The sequence below is a fragment of the Ctenopharyngodon idella genome, chromosome 3, assembly GCF_019924925.1.
Source record: "Ctenopharyngodon idella isolate HZGC_01 chromosome 3, HZGC01, whole genome shotgun sequence".
Lineage (NCBI taxonomy): Eukaryota > Metazoa > Chordata > Actinopteri > Cypriniformes > Xenocyprididae > Ctenopharyngodon > Ctenopharyngodon idella.
Genome location: NC_067222.1, coordinates 22,326,398 through 22,343,576, shown reverse-complemented (window position 1 = coordinate 22,343,576; position 17,179 = coordinate 22,326,398). Strand labels below are relative to the sequence as shown.

The 17,179-nt window shown below is 39.2% G+C and overlaps 1 protein-coding gene across 1 annotated transcript in view; it reads right to left on the bottom strand.

Moving 5' to 3' along the window:
• Nucleotides 1-15,849, bottom strand: part of rapgefl1 (Rap guanine nucleotide exchange factor (GEF)-like 1) — a 49,354-nt gene extending 33,505 nt beyond the window's left edge. The window contains exon 1 of the mRNA XM_051886228.1: nucleotides 14,675-15,849. Coding sequence (XP_051742188.1) covers nucleotides 14,675-15,056 — 382 coding nt within the window. The 5' untranslated portion in view covers nucleotides 15,057-15,849. The remainder of the gene's footprint in view (nucleotides 1-14,674) is intronic.
• Between the last annotated feature and the right edge of the window lie 1,330 nt (nucleotides 15,850-17,179).

The following is a 17,179-nucleotide window of genomic DNA, read 5'->3' as shown; positions in this document are numbered from 1 at the left end:
CAGTGTGTGGGTCTGTTTGCCTCCCTCAAGCATATCATGCTTAGCAGAGAGCATCAAAACTGCTCTGAGGAGCCAAGTAAATTCCTAAAACACGTGATTAATCACCGCATCACGCACATTTAATGCATCCAGCTGTCCTTACTCAACACTCTTGGCTTCGACTCAAGCCAAATTTAAGAAGATTTTATGCTAATAAAATTTTACCACATCAAGGTAAATCAACGCAACAAAACAAGAAAATGCTTATGTGCTTTTGCACCTTGCAAAAGCAGAAAAAACAGAAGCCTGTAAATTTATTTCAAGCAATTGTGACTTTATATCTGCAAATTACAACTTTTTCTCTTATACTGCGACTTTATATCTTACAACTTCAACTCATAATTACAACTTTATACCTCTCAGTTGTGACTTTATATCTCTCAATTGTGACCCTATCTTTTCATTTTAACTTTGTATCTCACAGCTCCGATTTTATTTCTTATTATTGCAACTTTACATTTTATCTCTCAGTTGAGACTTTACATCTTACAACTGCAACTTTCTTATAATTGTGACTTTAAATCTTTCAACTGCAACTTTATTTCTAATCATTGTGACTTTATATGTTTCATTTGTGACATTACATCTTACAATGTGAATATTTCTTATTTTAAACTTTATGTCCTGTGTCCATTACTTGTTTTAGGTGGAAACAGGCTTCCATAAGAAATGTCAATGCAGCTTAACCGTGTAAACGTTTGATATCCATATTTAGTGGTAAATTAGTCAGTGCTGATGTTTAGCTTGGAAATATAAATCAGCATGAAGATGAGGCACAGAAGACACAAATATGACACCTTTCCGCCTCGCATGCTTTTTCTCTATTTAATCCCTTCTTTCACTGACGGCCCCCACGTTCTCCAGCGTTCTTTCATCCATTTTCCCCTTTCGACTCACTAGTTTACATTATGATAAAGCTTAAAGTGTAGCAAATCTCCTGCCCAGATTGGCACAAAATGCATCTCTTTAAATGAAAGAGTGGGAATAGAGTAAAATCCAACACCCACCCTGATACCCACATGCACACACCACACACACATCCAGATACCCACACAATCACATGCACAAACACACACAATCACTGTCAAATATAGAAACTGCACATGTATTCTCCACACCAGCACATGCTCTCGCACTGTGAGAACCAAACTGAGCAGATGCAGCAGGGAGTCCAGACGGACACCCATCACACGTACAGAACACCTATCGTTCAGACAAGTGAAAATCACTCCCTTTCTTTTCATCTTAAGGTCGAGAGAAGCTCCTGCCAAAAGAAAACACCATAATCCTGCTGTCTTTAGACGAAGGGAGGAAACGGGGTGTGTGCAACTGAAGGCCGTCTCAAAGAATTTCAGTTTCAGCAAAAACAACTTTGATGAGACTAAACTGGGATCATTTCACACTCTTTGTTTTGCAGTCTCGACACTAAGACAGAGGTCTTATTATCCTCTGTCTAGTGTACATATAGGCTCAAAATCACAACTGAGGTCTTAATTGTTTCTACAATACACTAATGAGAATACATGGTGAGTAAATGGAGACTTTTGCTTAAAGAGACAGTTTACCCAAAGATGAAAAATCTGTCATTATTTCATGCCGTTCCAAACCTTTGTTACTTTAACTCTTCTGCAGAACACAAAAGAAGACATTGTCCAATCAATATTTTGGATGCACCACACTGATTTTCTTTGTATGGACAAAAACACTCAAAATCTTCTTTTATGTTTACAAAAGAAAGTCAGTCAAGAGCTGTGCGTGTAAACATCACTCCCTCGAACTCAAGAGGCGCTCCAGCGACTGACACTAGAGACTGCGGTCTTTAGCCTCCTTGTTAGAGCGCCCGACTCCCATGGCAGCATACCCGGGTTTGAGTCCCACTTATGGTGCTTTTCCACTGTGTGGTACTACTCGTCTCGGGTCGGCTTGGCTCACTTTACTTTCGGTTTGCTTTTCCACTGCAGTTTAGTACCAAATAAATGATACTGCGGTGGCTGTTACTGACTATTTAAATCTAGCGGGTTTGGTGTCTCATGTTTTAAATCCAATGACGCTGGCAGTGACGATTCTCTCTGACCAGTCAATGATCTGCAGTGTTTACACGTCACATTTAGTATCGGTACGAATATATATTATATTGGTTAGACACCAGTAATATGTCTCAAATATGTCTGTCTAGAGTTTCAGAAGAGTTCTCATTCTCAGCCATGTCTCAAACTGTGCTCAGATTTTCCAAGATACCAAGTTTACGTGTTAAAAAAGATTAGGATATATAGAAATTTTAGCATTGGTGCATGTTGATTCAGTTTGCTTCATCTGGAGTCCTTGCAAGAGTCATCTCTTTACAGGTGTAGGGGCATCTGAAGTCTTCGTAAGAGGCTGGATCCACACTGGAGGGGAGTCATGTCAAGGAGTCATATTTGAATATCAAGCAGCAGCATAACGGACTGTTTTTGTTCTGCTAAAATTACTGGAAGCGAATGACACCAGAAGCCTTGCACATTCAAGTTGCAAATGGCAGCGCCCACTCTTACTTTAAAAATAAGGTGGATAGTAACGTATTAATGTAGTTACATACTTTGTAAACTTCATAAAACGAGTTAAAAAAATTATAATTGGCTGACCCCTTGGAGACCCCCCCTGCTGAAGACCCTTAAAATGATATAGACTCTTTTAGGTTGAAAGAGCAACATTTGAGCAATTTCATTTTCCTCTGTGTCTATATATAAATGTTTTTAGGCATGGGTAAACCTCAAGGTTAGGGGTCACAGGGGGTTCATGCTCAATAAACGTCTGTCTGTAAAGAGGGCTGAGAGTCCCAGCTGCACGGATGTGGTCAATGTAGATTGTAATCAGCTGTAGATCTGAGATTGGGATTTCAGGAGAGCGTAATGGAGAGGACCAGGGTGGCATTACATAAACCATGATAGACATTCCGTTACCATGGAGGCCTTATCACATCTAAAACCCCCACTACCCACGCATGCTCTCCTTTCTCTTCCTCGCGCCGTCTTTCCTTCATCTCTCCCTCGCTCACGTTGGTGCCTTTTGGCATGACGCACCGTGTGTGCGCATTGGTGTGTGTTTTGAAGGTCTCTGTTCATTCTCTGAGGCTGTATGCGCTTGTTCTTCGTATCTGCTTTATCTCGACCCCCCCTGCACAAAATTCATCCATTCTGGGAGGCATTTCACCCTTCAACTCCCATCTTTTCTTTGGATCCTAACACAAAACACCATCATTCACATGCAAATCTGCTTTGGCGGCCCGCCAACTATAAGTAAATACATGAACGCCACTGGAGGACCGCCGCTATTCTCGAAACAATCCTTTGAAATAAATGCTCATGGTGAAAACTTCCCATACAGTTTGGAAGGAAGAAAGCAGGTGCAAATAAAAATACATACACTATGAGTCTTTCAAAAGCTGACAAAAGCAAGAAAGAGACCATGTCAAGCCACCAGTCTAGAGAAAAGTTAAAAAAAAAAAAAAACACCTTACGGCCTTCAAACTAAAACAGAGCTTGCTGAATTTAGAAGCATGCCACTTTTTTAGGTCTAACCCAGTTCAAACTGGCCCCAGGAGAGATTGTTCCTAGAGCAGGACACACAAAAAGCATTTTTAAAGCCTGCTTTCTGGTCAACCGGGAGAAATGATTTGAAACCTCTGCGACTGGTATTACATAACATGAAAATGAGAGATGTTTTAATAGCTGAACAATATCAGTCCAAGATGTGCCCACATGAAAGCACGACACAACTGAACTCCAGAATACCAGAGAGCAGAACACCCATGCAAACAAATCCAAACCCACAGCAGAGGGTTCATTTTGCACCCATTTGTTTGCCAACCGTGTGCACGACCTTTGAACCTGGCCCTGAAATTATGCGTTACCGCTGCAGGCGTTTTGCAAATTTTCTTGCAGCATCGAATCCAAATATGTGCAGTTTTATCACATAATTTATTCAAAGATGGTGTGGTGTAATGGTTGTCGGCACTGCCACGGGAACTAGGGGTGCTGAGGTGTGTGGGGGGGCAGGGTAGAAGAAGTGCCAAATATAGAAGTACTGACCCACTTCGAGCACTGCTCTTGACTGAATAACTTTTGTACCTTTAATAAGGATTAATCTTTATTTAATTTTTACAGTGAAGATTATATGCATTGTTGTTGAGTTTGATTACTTTAATTTCTGTACCTGAAAACTACTGTAATATCTACCTGAAAACCTTTATTTTATTTGTATCTTTGCTTTATTGTATTTATTTGTGCTATTACTTGTAGTTTGATTATTAATTGTTCTTATTTATAGTCCTTTTACCATTTTACAAACGGTTTGACCATGATACAAACCGAACCTTGAGTAATTTGAACCATTCACACTCCTAGTGTACCCATATATTCATACTCTAATGTGTGTGTGTATATATATTATAAATATATATACACTACCAATCAAAAGTTTGGGTCAGTAAGATTTTTTCTGTAAGCGAGAGAGATAAGTTTATACTTTTATTTAGCATGGATGCATTAAGGCCCCATTTACACTAGTGCATTTTCGTTTTAAAATGCATAACTTTTGCTATGGTTACGCCTGTCGTTTACACTACTCCGGCATTTTCGACCCTTGAAAATGGAGACTTTCGAAAATGCTGCAGTGCAGAGCCCGTTTTAGTTTGAAAAAGCTGGGGTTGTGTTTCAGTGTAAACGGACAAAAACGGAGACTTTTGAAAATGATGGCGTGGCTGCACACGTTCGCTCTGCATATCCTTGACAACCATGTAAACAATAACATGGAGACTGAGGTCCCGTTTAGTGCGTTTTCATTTTAAAACACATAAGTTTTGCTACGGTTACGGCAGTCGTTTACACTACGCTGGCGATTTTTAAACCTCAAAAACTGAGACTTACGAAAACGCTACAGACCCCGTTTTAGTTTGAAAACGCCGGGGTTGCATTTTAGTATAAACGGACCAAAATGGAGACTTTTGAAAACGATGGCATGGCTGCCCATGTTTGCTCTGCTGCATATCCTTGACAACAGTGTAAACAATAACATGGAGACTGAACTGCAATCTTTGCTGGCTTTGTTGTCATTTTTAGCAGCCACTGTGCAGTTAAACTGTATAAAAAGTTTAATTTATAATACAAAAAGTGTTCTATTTCAAATAAATTCTGTTCTTTCAGATGTTCAATACATTAAACAATCCTGAAAAAAAAAACATTAAGCAGCACAACTGCTTTTAACATTAATAATAATAATAAATGTTTATTGAGCTATATATCATCATATTAAAATGATTTCAGAAGGATCACGTGACACTGAAGACTAAAAAGTTTATTAAGCTGAAAAAAAAAAAAAAAAACATATTTCCTAAAGTGCACTCATGAACAATAAACCATTTACTAAGAACGTAAATGGGGTCAAGTTTCATTACCTATTGTTTTTAAAAGTTTATCACACCTTTATACATAATAGATATCCAAGCTTGTGTTTGTAAAATACTGCATACGCATAAACTTTCTTATGAAAAATGTGTCACTTTCCACCTCCCATCGCTCTGTTTCCCGCAGGCGAAGAGAGATGAACACACCAAGCCCATCGTCACAGCAAGAATGGCCCCAATACTTCAAAATAACATCTAACACATGTTTGATTAGGATGATAAGAAGATCATCAAAGCTAAAAGCTCCTTTATGGCTAAACAGTTGTGTATACATAATCACCCTCCTCCACTAGAGTGAAAGAACTACAAGAATGAACTGCATCGCCTTTATAGTACGCAGTGATTAATGTTACTCATTGCTACGTTTATCACTCTCTGCATTATTGTTTATGTCAGTGGTCTAAAAGCATGAGAAGCTGCTCAAAGATTCTGTATCTTCTTTTGGTAAGCTGTTTCGGAAGGAACAGGCTTTCCATGTGCAACTGCTTCTTGGTGGGAGTGATCACTGTGTGCTAATCACATCCTTCTCTCTAGCAAGCAGGAGGCTGTTTTCAGGCTGTTATTAGGGCTGTCGGTCAAGCCACTGATCCGGGAGCTCGAGGCCATCTGTGTGTGTGTGCACGCGTGTGTTTGAGTGTGCAAACTGCGTGGTGAAAAGAGCAACCTCTGCTGTCACTTCAAAGGGGTGTCACGTGGCGCATTTGCTATGGTTTGATTCAGGCACTGACTCGCAGTGACTGCAATGCTGTTTTTGTAATGCAGAATGAAAAGAGCAGAGAGAGAGAGATCGCTTCAGAAGTGCCGCCTTATAATCGCTTTCAAAAAGTGTGTCTACATAGCCTGAGTGTGATTTTCTACACTAATATCAAGGGATAGTATCATGGTTTCCACAAAAATATTAAGAAGCACAGCTGATTTCAACATCGATAATAACAAGAAATGTTTCTTGAGCAGCAAATCATCATATTAGATTGATTTCTGAAGGATCATGTGACACTGAAGACTCAAGTAATGATGCTGAAAATTCAGCTTTGATCATAGGAATAAATTACATTTTAAAATATATTAAAATAAAAAAAGTTATTTGTAAATTTCATAATATTATTGTTTTTACTGTAATTTGGTCAAATAAATGTAGCCTTGATGAGCATAAAGTTTTTTTGAAAAATATTTAAAAAATCTGCTAATCCCAAACTTTTGAATGGTATATAGATACATATACACAAATATATAACAAAAACTTTTTAAAATATTTAAAGTTGGTTAACATTTGTTTTACTCTACTAGTAGTGTCGAAAGACAATTTAGCTTGTGCTCATCTTTTTTTCCAATACAAATACCAAAAAAAATGCACTGAAATTTATTGTATAATTCTAACACTTGCTTTCCGCTTATCCCACTGTTCCCGCCACCTTCCATTTACCTCATCTTCACCGCCACCTCTTCCGAGAGCGACAGTTGCCATGTGAACAGGTGCTGAGTCTGAGAGAGGCTCCTTCACACAGGAACATTTGTGTTAAGAGGCACCAACATGTTCACACAAACATCCATATCAGAACATGGAGAGAATGGCATCCGAAAACATCTATTTACAAAAATATATATATTTATACGCCCAATTCTAAGGCAGCACTACTTGTACACTTTGCCGGTAATCCCAGAATGCACTGTGCTGAGCACACAGAAAAAATAATCCAAGATAGCAGATTCTAAATATATTTATTATAACACTGCAAAGCATTGATAAGAAAGTTTAGTACAATTTAATTGAACTATTTTTCCTGTAGCTCAAGAGTATGAGCACTATAACAATGACAAAGTCATGGGTTTATGCATTTGGTAGATACAAAAGTGCATCAAATACAACAATATTGTTAATAGCATTATTCGATAATACCAAAATCTGTAGGAATCAACTGTGAGCGCTATTTGCAAAGCAAGTGTCGAGTTGTTGCAAGAGTTGCCTAAGTTGCCTATATGCAGGAACAGTGCAAATTAATCACATATATCACACAATAACACAAACACTTGAAAATACACTGCTGTATATTAGCACCTCCTCCACACACAACTTCTGCAGCACTAAAATACATCAAAATAAACATATTCAAAATGCACAGTCGAGGTGGACACCATCGCTGCTCTCCAGCAGAGTTGCCCAGGTGCGTGGATAAGCACAAAAGGAGTGGGCATAACCATTAAGGATCAAGGAGAAGGGGGGCGAGAGGGTGACAAACACAGAACGAGAGAGATATCTCGCTTTTCCTCACAATGTTATGTAAAGCCCTGCAATGGGAGGCCAGTGAGTGGGCAGTCATTCCACTCTAATCCCTCACTCTTTTCAAAAGAAAAAAACGCCAGCATTCCTCCTACACAAACACACTCTCTCCGATTGCACTTCTCTATCTCCCTCCATGCATTTATTTCTTTCTCCACACTTGCTCGCTTGCCGAAGATTCTTTAAAACACCCTCAGGACAGTTTCGGCCCACAGGAAAGCAGCACATGGAGAGTGGGGTGGTCCTTATTCAACCAGACTTCAGTCTGTAGAGACCATCTACATCTCTATTTGCCATCATTAACTTCTGATGAGAATACCTGGAGAAATCTTTGTGCATATGACTACAGAAGCTCTTAAGAAAATTATCTGAGCCGTAAATGCCATCACTCTGTAACCAAAGAAAAATGACGTCATGACAATGCTGAACAAGAAACACACAGTCCCAGACCTTTACTATAGCAAAGTCTTGACATGTGACGTGAAAGGCAGCAGACAGGGGGAAATAAGTCCATTTCACTCCTTTAAAAGTGATGATACACTTTTTGAGCAATGTTGCCGGGCAATGTTGCTTGGGCACTTTCCCATTGAGAATGAGCAACAAATTTCTATCTGGATACTTTAGATCGGTCGTGGGCAATTTTTTGAGATCCTCCAATCAGAATGCAAGCAGCCGATCACATGACCGGCTTGGAGCTTTCAGAAAAAATTCAAACAAGGTAGTGGCATCTCAGCGGCAGTGGAGCGAAGAAAGGGAAAGTGAACATATATCTTTTTACGCTGGTAAGTTGTCATGTGTCAACCCAAAGGGAATTACCAAAGGAACACTCCACTATTTTTGAAAATAGGCTCATTTTCCAACTCCCCTAGAGTTTTACCGTTTTCGAATCCAACCAGCTGATCTCCGGGTCTGGCGGTACCACTTTTTGCATAGCTTAGCATAGATCATTGAATCTGATTAGACCGTTAGCATCTCGCTCAAAAATGACCAAAGAGTTTCGATATTTTTCCTATTTAAAACTTGACTCTTCTGTAGTTACATCGTGTACTAAGACCGGAGGAAAATGAAAAGTTGCGATTTTCTAGGCCGACATGGCTAGGAACTATACTCTCATTCCGGCGTAATAATCAAGGAACTTTGCTGCCGTACCATGGGTGCAGCAGGCGCAATGATATTACGCGTTCTGTTTAACGTCTGAAGTGGCGTAGGCTGTGGGGCGTATGGCACATGAAAGTAGCTTTTGACGGTTCAAATCCGCCTTTTGCCAAACTCGCTCTTCTCTCTTTTCCTATCACAAATCAGATCAGAAAGGCATTTATATTTAATAAAAAAGAAGAAAATATTTGAAAAGTTTAAATAAAGTGCCTAAAAAGTGTTTATAATAAAGTATTTATTGGGTTGGCAATAGATTTGCTCCTCTGTGATTGGTTGCTGCCTGTCCGTTGCCCTAATTAGTTGCCCTGTGTCTCACCAGGTTGCCCGTTGACGGCAACATTGCTCAAAAAGTTGCCCCACGTATCATCACCTTAAGAGTATGGGAACCAAGAAGGGGTTTTTATTCATTTTTTTAAATACCGGAAACTAATGATGCCCTGTTTCCTTTACATATTTATCATTATCATTTTATGAAATTCAGTTTCGTTGAAGGTTTGCATTCTTCCATGTTTAGTGAATTATAACATACAGCGCAATCAAGTCTGACTTCCAAATGAATTATTCTTATCAGCTGGTTATATTTAGTGAGTCAAAAACACAGGGCAAACCGTGCAGTCCCGACTGCTGAACGAATAACTCTAATGAACCAGTTCTGTTTAGTGAAACATATCAAACTCATACAGCTTACGACTAACTGTGAAACTTAAATCAGTGAACTCACGGACTGGATGATACGACAACTAGTAGTTAAAGAAGCACTTTATCAGTATTTTAGGAAAGATAAATAGTTAAGCCCATTTTTAATAATATATGTTAAGGGCAATTATAATATAGCATTTGTCACTTCTAGACATTAAAAACCCTTTTGCAAAATTTTTTAAATGTATTGATTCATTAATATTTGTTAGCCATCAAAAATAGTATATGGGAGTGAAAATATACTCTTAAAAATCAACCAAACAGTCTTGTTGGCTCATACAAAATGATATTCTCGATAATATATATTGATAAGAACTGCAAAAACATTTCAGCAAAAACAATTAAGCATGAAGTCACAAGCCACTCCCCTCACTCGGCACATAAGAGTGGAGGAAAATTTCCCAAAATTGTCAACTGCCACCACTAACGAATCATACAGCCATAACATTGTTCTTGCCCTGCCCTCTGGAACTTTGTTCTGACACGCCAACCGACAGAACTACTTTTGCCTCAGGCTCACAACTGGAAGGGCTAAAGGTAAACAAAGTTATGTAATGATCAACTTGCTAATCTCAGTTCAATGAGCCCTACCAAATCACTGCATTACACACTACCAGTCATTGCACACACTCATAAGGTGTCCGTGCACATTCCAGAGATAAAGCTGTTTCGTGGGTGTGTCGTCTTAGAACAGAGCTAATTAAGGTTCCCGGGAATTCTGGATTCCACATAGAAAACCCAAGAAATAAAGGTAATAAAAGTATACCAGGTTTTTAATATTTCAAAATCATTAAATTCATAATGTACCAGAAAGTGCATCTGTCTACAGTTACTCATTCGGTCAACAGCTGGGCTGTGTGTCTTCTTAACACTGATGAACTGACTGCATGTGCATCAGGACTGATATGTAAGCAGTGTCTTATTTCAGTGCGTTACCTCTTGACCCTGGATCAGTGGACTTCCCTCAGTCCATAATCCACAGTCACTCTACGGACAACAACACTAGATGAGACAAATTGCAAGCCCATTGTTGGCTAATCCAGGATTAGTGGCACATTTTCAAAATTTCCCGGGCCTCGATAATGACAAATTGTAGAGAAAATGTAAGTCTTATCTAGAGGCTTGGCATCTCCCTTTACATAAAAAAGAAGTAAAACAGGTTGAGAATGAGGCCAAATGTCTCAGTCTGTGACAAAAATTCTCTCTGATCTGTTCTTGATATAGAGCAGAGGTTCAAGATAAATTGCTTAAAATCACCTCCAAAGGAGAAGAAGAGACATGAGCTGTTAAGCACACCAAATGAATGAAAGTTTAGGTCATGGCATCATTTTAGAGTTTAGCAAGAGCTAGAATGTATTTTGAAAAGAAATACTGAATGAACTTTTGAATTTGAATCATTAAGCAATGTTTCAAGTCACAATTTTCAGTCGGTTTAAGTCCGTTTAAAGATTTCCAATTCTGCAAGTTCCTCAAACACCTCTGGCTTTTTATCTTTTGCTCTGTTAAAGGGTTAGTTCACCCAAAAAAACTCACCCTCATGTCATTCCAAACCCATAAGACTTTCACTCAACTTTGAAACACAAATCAAGATATTTTATGTATATTTCTGTCCCTCCATTGACAACAACCACTTTGTCGTAACACGAGAATGAACCTCATTAGGGCTTTTCACACTTGAAATAGTTAACCCTGGGTCATTCTAAACCCCGGGTAAACGGAATCCTGGGTTATCTTCCTTCACGTTTCACACTGCTCATAATTTACCCGAGGTTAACAATTAATCATGGGTATTCATAATCTGCCGTTTCACATTGTACATTCCTAAACCCTGGGGTAACGTTCTTATTTGCATATTTGTGGTGTCAGTATCATTGATTGGATAAACGCAGCACGTGACCTGTTTAAATAGCTCTAGCATTGTGCATGCTCATACTGCCGACTGCACTATTGAGTTTATACTGAATGGACATTTCGGACTAGTCACGGAAATTAAATTAAATCTGTTCATCATATAAAATGATCAAGTCTCTTCAGAAAATTTGGACTAAACCACTAAATTCATATGGATTAGTTTTACGGTCTCTTTATGGGCTTTTTGAAGCGTCAAGGTGGTAGTTGCATAGACTGTCAATGGAGTGACAGAAATCTCACAGATTTTATTAAAAAGATCTTCATTTGTGTTTCTAAGATGAACAAAAGTCTTACAGGTTTGGAACAACATGAGGATGAGTAAATGATGACAGAATTTTCCTTTTTTTTGGGTGAACTATCCCTTTAAACAAACAATCTACCTCAACTGAGCTTGATGTGCACATAATCCTTTCCTCACCTTTATATAAGTTTCACCACACACCAATAAAAAAGACCAAAACTAGCCTATCCATCATCATCATTTACCTAGTCCACAAAAAAGGGACATTTTATTAGTTACCGTACATCCTATTAACGCATTGAACCAAGGCAAACGGCCGGTCTGCCCATTGATTTCACATCAAGCATAGTTCTCTCTTTATGCACCGGCATACTGTAGAAATCCCTGCAGTTTCCATGGTTACTTCACAAAAACACTCTAATGCACATGTGCAGTGCGAACTGCAGCACTATGGCTGCAAAGCATCACTGCCAATGAATGTGTGGGAGAGCCATTCTTCATTGCATAAAAGTCCTGGAACTTACAGGAACAGGTAACATGTATGCACTTGTTACAGACAACCCATTCCCATCACAACACATCACAATTTGTCATTTCCCTGTAAAAAGTCCTTTGTCTCAGACTAAAATAGAAACCCCCTCACTCGGCACAGGAATTGATTGGTTTGTGGTGTTTTCTACATACAGGTGCTCAGTGCTGTATGTTGTTGTCAGGTGTGTGTGTGGGTGGTATCCACATGTGGGATCATGAAACATCCATAACACCAGTTTGAGGGAAAACACACAAGAAAGCACCATGGAAACATTTAATTTCATTCTATTGACATAAGCTTTCCCATAGTAGTGGAAATACCCTAGCACCACCCTACTTGAAGATATTTCCCAGCCAGTTCCTCATTTAGTGATAGGATCTGTTATTGACAAATGTGAAAGCACTTTGTTTTATGACATCACTCTCTGTGACCTTTTGATGTGACCTTTTAAATGGTGCCAGCCAGTGCTCAATATAATCTCAAGGTTTACGACTAGTCTTGACTGCCTTCCTAGAATACAGTGGTCCCCTGTCATGCCACATCTCTGTGAAATAATTCCTCATTTAATATATAAAGGCACAAATTAATATATAATGGTACTGCAAAAAATGACTTATTCATACAACAGCTTACAGAAGCGGCCCAAATACTGTCTTTATGACCTAATTATTCTCGCAATAGCAGTCAATAACATCTGTAACCATAGAGCTAGTGACTAAAGTAAATAACAGAAAGGCTACTGCACTATACGACATAACTGACAAGTAGCTGTCAAGTGTGATACAGTTTACACAGCACAAGTTTACCTGAAAATGCAGCTGTGAGGCCAGAATATTTCCCAAAATTAAAGGGACAGTGCACCCCAAAATGAAAATTTTGTCATCATTTACTCACCCTCAAGTTGTTCCAAACCTGTATAAATTTATTTGTTCTGCTGTACACAAAGGAAGATATTTGCAAGAATGTTTGAAGATCTCACCCCCCCATTGACTACCATAGTGGGAAAAAAATACTATGGTAGTAAATGGGGGCGAGATCTGCTTCGTTACAAACATTCTTCCAAATATCTTCCTTTGTGTCAAATAAATTTATACAGGTTTGGAACAACTTGAGATTGAGTAAATGATGGCAAAATTTTCATTTTTTGGCTGAACTATCCCTTTAAGGTCTTGTTCCATTCTGGTACAACACTTTTCATGATTTAATCAATTCCTGATAAAAGTCCTGCTCTACAACTGCCCTACAGTCTCATTTTACATCATATTCCCAACGTAAATCGTGATTCATGTTGAATTGTTTTTAACTTAATACATTGTCTTACAAACAAAATTCTCATGGCATGACACAAAAATGCAAAAAATATTTTAAATAATAGCAAGACATGACAAAACACCCAACAATTTAAATGTCTTGTAAAAAAAAAGTTACGGAGGAGCTCAGTAGCGGAATTAGCGAGACTGCGATCATGAAATTTTATTTGGCAATTCATTTTCATAAATAAAAAATAATTGCGACTTATAATGTAATTGTTTATTCCCCTTGATATGTAAACATACCCACACACCTTAGGAAGATACGGAGCCCCGCACATGACATGCAGGAAAAAACAGTAGGCTAAATCGTGCACGTGCTTTACTAAGTCGTTCCCTCGATTTATAAATCGTGCGCACGATTTACTTATTCGTTCCCTCGATTTGCTAAATTTTGCGCATGGTTTAGCAACTTGAGGGAATGAAATAGTAAATTGTGCGCACGATTTAGCAAATCGAGGGAACGAAGTAGTAAATCGTGCACACGATTTATCAAATCGAGGGAACGAAATAGTAAATCGTGCGCACGATTTAGTAACTCAAGGGAGCGACTTAGTAAACCGTGCGCACGATTAACTTTTTTTTTCTGCATGTCATGTGCGGGGCTCCGTAGTGCGAAGTAATTTATTCAAAGTTGTAATGTTCCTTTAAGGATTTGAAAAAAAAAAATTATGCGGGAGCAGGTTGACATTGATAATATTTAAAATATTAAAACATTTACAGATGTTTAAAATATTTCTCACTTTTATTCAGTTTCAATTCAGATTATTATATTATAGCAATATAATACTGATTATTAAAATATTATGCACGCAAATATTAAATTGAAGTAAAAGTGCATTTAAAGTGCACAATAATCGCATTTATTGCAAAAAAAATTTGCGATCAGTTGATAATCGCGACAAGTCTTACGGAAACGATTATTTATTGTAGGCAACCCACTACTATAGCTACAACACGGGCGTGCACCATAAACGGTCACTATAGTTGTAAACGACCTGCTCTTCAAAGATCCACCAAGAATATCTGTCAGTGGAGCATGAACAGTGGGAAAATGGACTCATCTCACCTGTGCAGTTTGCGTACCGCTTTCCCGCCACACTATCCAGCAGCGCCAGCGCTAGATTGTCTGGAGTGTCCGCGGTCAGCGGGGTCCAGTTCGTGTCCAGACTCGCCTCTGAGCTCTGCTCATCGCTGGACAACGACGGGCTCCTGATGTCCGCAGTGGCGGATGGCCAGCACGGCGCTTCTTCGGTCTCCGGGCTGAACACCTCTCTCGCCGGGCCGCTTTCGGGAGACGTCTCCCTGAAGAACGGCACCACACGGGACAGGCTGGCCCGCCGCCTGGATGCCCCGGTGCCGGTGGCCTTCTCCCCAAAACCACCCGCCCGAGTGAGTGCATTGGTCTGTTTCTTCAAGAATTTTTCAAGAGGCTTCATTCCAGCCGGCATTTTGATGACAGAAATCACAAGAAGGCCCTGGGTTGATTCTAATTAATACTCAATAATGAACACTGATGATAACCGTATAGACGTGAGCGTATAGGCTACATAATAGCTGGATAATGCTGGAACCCAACTCTGATTGGAAAATGCCTGAAGAAAATCTTCCCCGCTGTGTTAAGGTGTCAAGAATAACACACGGCCATTTTCAATGTTCATTTTACACAAGTGGATGCTGATCGAGTCCTTACTACCCTTAGAAAAAAAAATCCAAACGTATCCCAGGGAAACCCGTCCTCCACTGCAGTCCTTCAGCTCGAGAAGAAGCCTATATGTGTACTATCATTGCCACTGTCAACGAAGCCTTGATCAATGAGTCAATTAGACGAATACTCAGACACAAAAGATGAAAATAGCAGCAGGTAGTACTTAATTATGCGTATACATATATAAATCAGTCTCTGCCAAGATGCTGGACCATATAAATTAATCGTTTACCGCAGCAGGTCTGAAGGAAACGGCTTCCGTCGCAGACCAAACGCGCGACTCGATATTGATGATTATTCCGTGTCTGTAGATCCCTGACTGGTTCTGTGGTATCCGTATTTATGTTTTCTCTCACGGTACCGAGTGTCTCTGCGCCTCGAGTCCGCACAAATACTGCGCTCCGTCGCTCACACATACAGTACAGGCTACACACCCTCTCTCTATCTCTCTCTCTAGTTCTCTCTCTCTCGCTGCCGCGCGCTCTCTCTCTCCACCCGCCTTCTCTGCAGCTGAGTGCGTGTGTTATTGGTGGTGTCAAGAGATATTGCTCAATTGCTTTGAATCGCAGCAATTGCAGTCACAAGCTCATATACTAACGCTGAAGAACCCACGTGTGCGCCAAAGACTGAACATTTGGATAGGCTTTTCCATTTTGTTCCTAATCATGCACGCCAAAATGTTACATTTATGTGGTATGGAAATATTGAATAAATGTTCCGACTATTTGGTGTGTTGGCAATTGGTATAATGGGCTACTATGTTTGTGCAATGTGTCTCAAAGTTTGATATTCCTATATATGAATGCTTCAGAGTTCTACTTCTAAACAATTGAAACAAATAGGCCTATATGAATACATAAAACTTTTTTATCTTTTTAATGGCAGTGGTGACTAATACCAGCTTACCACAGTTATTATGACATTTCAACTTCTATATCCTACTCTTAAAAATTAAGTTATTTTATTGGAATTCATGGTTCCATGATATAACCTTTCATTGCAAAACATTCTTTATAGTGGAAAAAAGATGTTCTTCACACTAAGCAAAAGAATCTGTTCACTGAGAGGTCTTTGGAGAACCCAAAATGGTTCTTCTATGGCATCGCTGTAGAAACATCTTTTTGGAACCTTTATTTTTAAGTGACAATTATGTACGGAATGCCAAAGGATGTTCCATTAGCTCTTTTACGGTAGAAATAGTGGAAATAATGTGAACACATAATAAGAACAGGGCAAAGTAGAATTAAGAACATGAAGAGCATCTATTTTACATGGACTTTTGTCCATCTTTTAAAACATAAAGATAACAGCAGCAACATTCATTACTGTAGAACCTGAGACTAAAGTTCTGTGCTGTATCAATTACAGTTGGCATGTGTCTTATCCTCCTTAAGGTCTACAGTTAGCCAGCTGTATGGTTTCAAATTGCCCAGCTGGAAAGCACAAAAGGGGTTATCTCTTTCACAACCAATCCATGAACACACACATTGCATTTAAGTGACTTTAATCAAAGGCACTTATTAGGAGACACACTCTGACACCATCAGACCTCAGGCCTGGTCAGGGTACAAGTGGCTTATAGTTGTGAGCCAATAGAGTAAGCAACTTCATTATCAGTATTAAGTTACGTTTGGCAGGCCATACATGGTGTCTTGTTCAAACGTCTGTCAGGAAACAGTATCCCTAGACACCTATGAGGGGTAAATATGGGATCCGGTGACCATCGGTAACCGCACTATGCTGGACACTTAATTGAATACAGAATAATTGCAACACATGGGAATAGATACCAACTCATTTTCTTAAAAGACAGACCGCAAAAATTATTTTGAAAAATTAATGAGGTCTATGTGCATGGTTTATAAA